Source organism: Peromyscus eremicus, chromosome 17 (assembly GCF_949786415.1).
Source record: "Peromyscus eremicus chromosome 17, PerEre_H2_v1, whole genome shotgun sequence".
Taxonomy (NCBI): domain Eukaryota; kingdom Metazoa; phylum Chordata; class Mammalia; order Rodentia; family Cricetidae; genus Peromyscus; species Peromyscus eremicus.
This window is the reverse complement of record NC_081433.1, coordinates 56,724,367-56,731,395: the sequence shown is the minus strand read 5'-3', so window position 1 is coordinate 56,731,395 and position 7,029 is coordinate 56,724,367. Positions and strand designations below refer to the sequence as shown.

General features: G+C 43.5%; 1 protein-coding gene across 1 annotated transcript; it reads right to left on the bottom strand.

Moving 5' to 3' along the window:
• Positions 1-1,705: 1,705 nt before the first annotated feature.
• On the bottom strand, positions 1,706-3,397 carry LOC131894247 (endogenous retrovirus group K member 21 Gag polyprotein-like). The gene has a single exon (XM_059244473.1). The coding sequence runs from the start codon at positions 3,395-3,397 to the stop codon at positions 1,706-1,708; it is 1,692 nt and encodes a 563-aa protein (XP_059100456.1).
• Positions 3,398-7,029: the final 3,632 nt, after the last annotated feature.

The window sequence follows — 7,029 nt, the reverse complement described above, 5'->3', positions numbered from 1 at the left end:
AGCGTTTCCCTCAGGGTACTCTGACCCACTGTCTTTTACTGGCTTGAAGAGACAGAGCTTAGAGGTTTTTTAGGAACTTGTCCCTGCCTCCTGAATTGCAGGATTTTTAAAGCTTGACTGAAGGTGAAATTACCGTATTTAGCTGCTGTATAGTCTTTGCCAAATACCGCACAGCTATTAGGTGATATAAAGTATTTTTCCAAAGGAGCTAGTAAAGCCAAAAGCAGCACAGCTCCGAACTTTGTTTCCTCACTGTTTGCATTAACCAGTGACAAAACCTCAGAAACACTAATAGAGCCACTTTCCTTCTGGTTTCTTTATAGAAACGTCATTGGAGCTGACCCTTCCTTAGTTCCACGCTCCTTACCAGACGCTCCGGTAACCACCGAGCTTCATTCTCCTCTTGCGAAAAAACACAAACATGTCCTCGACCCCATATTAACACAGGATCGGGACCCTTCCATAATCCCGAGCAGGGATCTTTCCATTTCACTTGAGCAAAAGTCGCTTGGGTGCCACTGTGCCAAAATCTATCTGCAGCAGACTGTTCATAGACATCCATATTCAAAAAGTTCAGAACAAAAAGAGCATGATTTAATGCATTATGTGGTGATAGAGGGTAAATTTCTTCCTTTTTTATATTTATTTTAATCTCCATTTCCCTGACTTCTTTTTGATGAGGAAAATAGGAGAATTCCAGGGAGAATTAGATGGTTCAATATGACCACTATCCAGCTGTTCCTGTACTAACTGCTGGACAGCCTGTATTTTTTCTTCTGTTAGGGGCCATTGATCTATCCACACGGGCTGATCGGATTTCCAGGTTATAGGATCTGCATGGAGTACAGGCTGCTCAATGACCCTTCCTAAAAATGCTCCATAACGTCCTTATCTTTAGGAGTTAAAGATGACATTTCCATTACCTTTTGGTCAGGAACTTCTTGTTCATAGATAGTTGTATCGGGACTATATAAATATATTCCCATACGGCTCATAACATCTCGACCCCACAAATTTACCGGCAAGTGAGGGACAATGTATGGCCGAAAAGTCCCTTCATGACCTTCCTCATCTCTCCAGGAGAGCTCATTGCTGCTCTGCTCAGGACTCTGAGTTTGACCAATCCCTTGCAGCTGTGTAATAGTCTCCATTTTGGGCCACATAGCAGGCCATTGACTAGCAGATATAACAGATAAATCTGCGCCTGTATCTAAAAGACCCAAAAAATTTTTCCCATTTATGACTAATGTAAGTTCTGGGCGTTGTGGTCCTATGGCTTGTAGCCAATAGGCATCTGACGAACCGAATCCAGCTTCTCCTCTCTTATCTCTTTTAATTGGATTTTTTGTTTGTATTTGAGGAAGTAAGATTAACTGTGCAAGTCTCTGACCGATCTTTATTACTGAAATTCTTGTGGGTGAATGTGTCATCACCTTTATTTCTCCCATATAGTCAGCATCAATCACTCCAGGGGCAACTAGAATTCCTTGCATGGTAGTACTACTTCTGCCCAACAATAACCCCACAGAGCCCTGTGGCAAAGGTCCATAAACACCTGTAGGGAGGGCTTGCATTCCCATTTCAGGGGTCAAAACTGTATAGATGGAAGAACTGAGGTCTAATCCAGCACTACCTGGTGTTGCCCTATAGAGGTCTTGAATATATTTCTTTGCCGGAGGATCGACTGCTGAATTACCCCAAAGATCTATTTTGTCGGGGCCTGGGGCGGGCCCCTCCGTCCGTTTCCCTGGAACGGACTCTTCTGGGTGTTTGCCCTTGATGTGCATTCGCTAGCCCGGTGTTTCCCTCTCCTACATCTTGGGCATAACCCAGGGTCTCTATTTGATCCGAAGCCCCTTCTCTTGCCAGGGCAACTTCTAATATAATGTCCCATCTGTCCACACCCAAAACAACTTCCAGGAGGTCCAGTATCTTTCCCTTGTCTGGAATTAGGGTGTCTTTGCTGGTACAGAACATCCCTAACCGTTTTTCCTTGTAATGCTGCGGCCATGACTATCCCTTGATTGTATGATGGTCCTATATCAGAACAAAGTCGGATATAATCAGAAATGTTTCCCTTTTTTCTAAAAGGGCGTATCGCGGCCTGACATGCTGCATTGGCGTTTTCATATGCAAGTTGTTTTACAAGTAAAAGTCCAGCTTCTGAATCGCTAATTAATCTGCTAGCCGTTTGCATTAATCTGGAAACAAAATCTTGAAATAACTCATCAGGCCCTTGCCTTATCTTGGACAGATCCTCAGTTTGTCTTCCTGATGATGGAAGCGTATTCCAAGCCCTTTTGGCAGCGGCCTGAACCTGAGCATACACCGCTATATCAAAGTTTAACTGTTGACCTGTCTCTCGATATGGGCCTTCCCCAGCGAGCATATCAAAGGTGATAGGAATCTGTTGTGCCCGATTTATTTCAGCTGTGGCCTGACACTGTTCCACGAACTCACTTTTCCACAGCAGATAGTCACCTCCAGATAGACATGCTCGGGCCATTTGTTTCCAATCACCCGGGGGCAAAACTTCTAAAGCCAGGCTTTCTAACAATGCTGTTGTGAAAGGAGCAGTTGGGCCATATTGACTACATGCTGTTTTTAACTCCTTAAGCTGTTTGAAAGGAATGGGAACATGCACTCTTATGATATTACCCTGGCGGTCCTGCTCTTCCAGGACCGGGAACATCTGAAAGCCTTGAATTTCTTCCCCCTTACTAGCAGCTTCCCGGAGGCTAGCTTGAAGAGGAGATGTAGCTTTAACAGAGAGGGTTCGCATTGCCTCAGAGGATTTCTGTGCTATGGCAATTACAGGTGGCTTTTCCATTCTAAAAGACGCCTCCCCAGGTGAGTCTAGTTCCACCCCTACAGAGGGAAGAGGAGAGACTTGGAGAGTTTCTATTTTTTGAGTAAGAGAAGTTACTAGGCTTTTCAAGTTTTTCAGTTCCTCCCTTGTCTTATTCCAAGATTTTTGTTCCTTAAACTTAGTGTCATGGCCAAGAGAAACCGGACCCTGTTTAAGCGGTGCTGTACAAGGGTTTTCAGGTTCTGCTGGTGGAGCAGAGGGTTGTGTCTCCACCTCATCTGCCTTAGGGAATGATCCCTCCTGCTTTTCAGGGTTAGGATCTAAATTATCCCGGATTAATGCCCACAGGCCAAGGGCTTCCACGGGAATATTTTCTGGCCCGTGTTTTTCATAGCATTTTTTTATTTCAACTCCAACTCTCTCCCAGGAATTCTCATTCAGCTTCCCATATTCAGGAAACCAGGGACACAATTCCTCTACAAACTTTAAGAACCTCTGTACTTGTTGTAGTTCCACTTTAATGCCTTTGTTTTTTAGTCTTTCTACAAGTGACTCTTCAAAGGTCTGCTTACTATTTTCCTGCCCCATTTTGATCAAGAGGTCTTTATTTTTTCTTAAAGCGACTCGCAGATAATTCTCTAATCTCCAGGTGATTCTAATCTTGTACTTCTGAGAGGTTAGAGGCTTTAGTTTTTAAGTTTAAGAGCTTTTGAGAAAGATGGAGGTTTTTAGAGAGATTTTCCCAAGTTTTCCAAGAAAAGCTTTTAGTTTAAGAGAAAGATTTTTTTTTCCGAGAGAAAGACCAACTTTTCCCAAAACTTCCCAACTTTAAACTTTTTGGCTTTTTACACCCCCATTTTTTGCCTCAGGGAGAAATCACTTTCTCCTGCCGCTCAGACTTAGCATTTCAGTTGTCCCCAGGACAAAAGCTTCCATAGGAAAACTTTTCTTCAAAAGCTCAGAGAAGAGCTTTTATACTACCCAAAAAGCCCAAAGAAAGATTTTTTCCCCCAGTTTGCGTTCTTAGCCCCCAAAGTTAGAAAATTGAAGAGTTTTTCTGTCTAGTTGCCTATTTTTTCTACACAATCTTACACTTCTAAGTTTTTCCTAAACTATATTACTACCCTATGCCTTATACTTATTTTTCACAGATAGAAATTGAGAAAGGGATAGAAGATAGAAAATTTTGACAGAAGAGAATTTCGCTGCAGCATCGGACATCCTTCCAGTCCGCTTTCCTTTTCTCTCGAGGATAAAACCCCTGCCTCTCAAAAATATATATAAAAAATATATATTTTCCATAACACCGGCATGCCTCATCCACTGGCAGGGCTGAACTCAGCACTTTCGCCAAAAACTCTGTAATAAAACTATTATTTTCCTTTATCTTTAGTCCCTATTACTTTGTCTTTAGTCCCTGTTCATTTGTCTTTAGTCCCCCCTTTTTTTTTAGTCCCCCCTTTTTTTAGTCCCCCCTTTTTTTCTTTAGTCCCTTTTTTTCTTTTTTCTTTAGTCCCTGTTCATGGCGCCATTCTGTGGGGCGTTTACCCAACCACCCCCACAGTTCCCCAGAGTTTTCTTGAGTGCGAGCAGCAGGAAATATTAGATAGAAGGATTTATTGCGGAGAATATCGCGGAGAGAAACAGATAGAAAATAAAGGATAGCCTCGAGAGGGCCTGGAACCTATTCCAACGGGCCCCGACTGTCTCTGCGCCAGGGTTTTTATAGAGACGCCAAGGGGTGGAGCAAAAGACCTCCTCCCCCAGCACAGCCAAGTGCAGACCATCCCAGACACCTGCACTCAGGCCCGTGGTCTAATCATCCTCTATGAGGACCTGCTGGGTAAAGCCACGAGGAACCCGAGAACGGGCTCCCACAAAGGACCACTGAACTCAATGCTGTATTTACATATCTATATCTGTATAAAATAATGATTATAAATGTTTGTTTAAAAGGTGAAGTGCAAATGTGAATTTAACAAGAAGTTGTAGATTTTCAACACTGTACACAAACCCCTTTGTTACAAATAAATATTTATCCTTCTTTTAAAAAAAGAAAGAAAGAAAGAGCATACTAATTTAAAAAAATGCGCGTTTGTCCAAATTTCTAGTCCTGTTTCTCAGGCCCTTTATTTAGATCAGGTCTCCTCTTGGTGTAACTCCAAACAATTCTTAGTGTTCCCACTTCTGCTTCCACCATTGCCACCCTGTCATTCCTTGTGACATGCATTTTGTGCCACCATCATGCAACCCACCTTCACAGTCACTCATCCAAGCAATGGTAACTTCCTACAGCTGTGCTGCTTGCCAGAATTCATAAGAGTTTCTGCCCATAAGAAGTAAGAATAAACGTATGCAAAAATTAAACAGTAGGTACAAAGAAAAGGATTCAGGTGAGCCAGGCGTGGTGGCACACTCCTTTTTTCCCAGCACTCAGGAGGCAGAGGTAGGTAGGTCTCTGTGAGTTCAAAGTCAGCTTGGTCTCCATAGTGAGTTCCAAGACTGCCAGAGCTACATGGTAAGAGCCTATCTTGAAAAACCTGGAAAAAAAGAAGGAAGAAGGAAGGAAGGAAGGAAGGAAGGAAGGAAGGAAGGAAGGAAGGAAGGAAAGAAAGAAAAGGATTCAGGTGATTTTAAGGTTAAAAACATTAACATGGAGGTTATGTGTCTAAAAAGTACTATTTTAGAAGCACGAACTTTTTAAGAAAGGCAGCACAGGGACGGCCATCCTTAGGGCCATAGGACAAATTACCAGTAGCCAATTATGACTGTACCTCCGAACTGTGGACACAGTTCAGAAGATACTCAGGGAGCAGCCTTCTCAAGGCATTGTTAACAGGTGGCCTTAACATTGTTAACAGCTGCATGCATCCAAATACTTTCATTCTCTTTAGCTCGTTCTACCATCCTGAGAACACATGTACTATCCAATGTCGTAATAAAAAGTCACTCTAACTCTGGATCATACACGAAGGTCTCTATCTCCGAAGCCTCTAAACAACCAGCCTTTTCCACCTGGATCCCTCACACTGCTCCATCCTCAAACCCCCTCTACCCAGGGCCAGGGCTTCTTCCCCTGCTTCGCTTCCAGGCCCAGGTGCTTGCTCTGTGGCCATCAAAAATGATTTAAGCTCTGGTGAGCTGCTTCGGCCATTGACCTGAGTTGCAGATCACCTGTGGCCCATGGGTATTTTTGTTATCTGTCCCACACCATCTCACATACCCCGTGCTTTAGACTTCTCATTGGGATGTGATTTCTGTGCCATCCTTGATTTGCTGTGAGGTGCAGGAGCTGGAATAGAAGAAAGCAAAGGCAGCAGAAGTCAGCCCTCTTTCTCTATCCACAACCATACCATATGCCTCTGGTCCTGTCTGTTCTCTGCTCCTTTCCTCTGAAATTCTAGCTTGGAGTCTTACTTAGGAGTCTATACTCACCTCTCCTGGCAACTTTACACCCCAATGCCTCCCTTCATCCTCCACATTTATAAACATTTCCAGCTGAAGAGGGGGGAGGGTTTTTTCTTTAAAAATAAAATCTCTTGAGTTGGAAACACTGCCTACTCTAACTATAGAGATGCAATAATTGCACAGCACAGTTTCCTGTTAGACCTGAGCTACCTGCCAGAAAATGGCAACAATCACACTATTGGAAGCAGACAATCAGGCATCATTTGTAATTCTTCATGACTGCATGTTTCCTGGTCTGAGAATTGGATGCGAATCAGTCAGTTGTCATGGCAACCCCACATCACATAGCTATCGATACAAAGAGAAAGATGGGAGAAATTAGGAGGGCAGTGACTACCACAATCCCTGGAAAGGGGTGCCTGATGACCTTGTGAAACAACAATCCATGAAAAACAGGAGCAAGAAAGAGTAGGAGCCCCCAAGGATGAAATCTCACTCAACCTCATTGATAGTACAAAGATGAGGCGTTATCTTACCACAAGGGTAGCAGCAGGTGGGTGATATTTGGTCACCTCACTCTCCTTGGATACCAGCTGAGCTCTCATGGCTAACATAGGCAGTTTGAAGACGGGAAAAGAATAAGCACCAGTGATGGAGGAGGAAGGGTGGGTCAGTTATCCAATCAGCCAGCAATGCTTACAAAGTACTCAGTACATCAAAGGCCATTCACGCAGCAAATATTTACCATCTAGTCCAGACCACCCAATGTATAGACTGCAAAATCCAGCCAGGATCCACAGAGGCATCTAACA

Coding starts and splice junctions, on each gene's coding strand:
- LOC131894247 (XM_059244473.1), bottom strand. CDS start 3,397: ATGGGGCAGGAAAATAGTAAGCAGACCTTTGAAGAGTCACTTGTAGAA.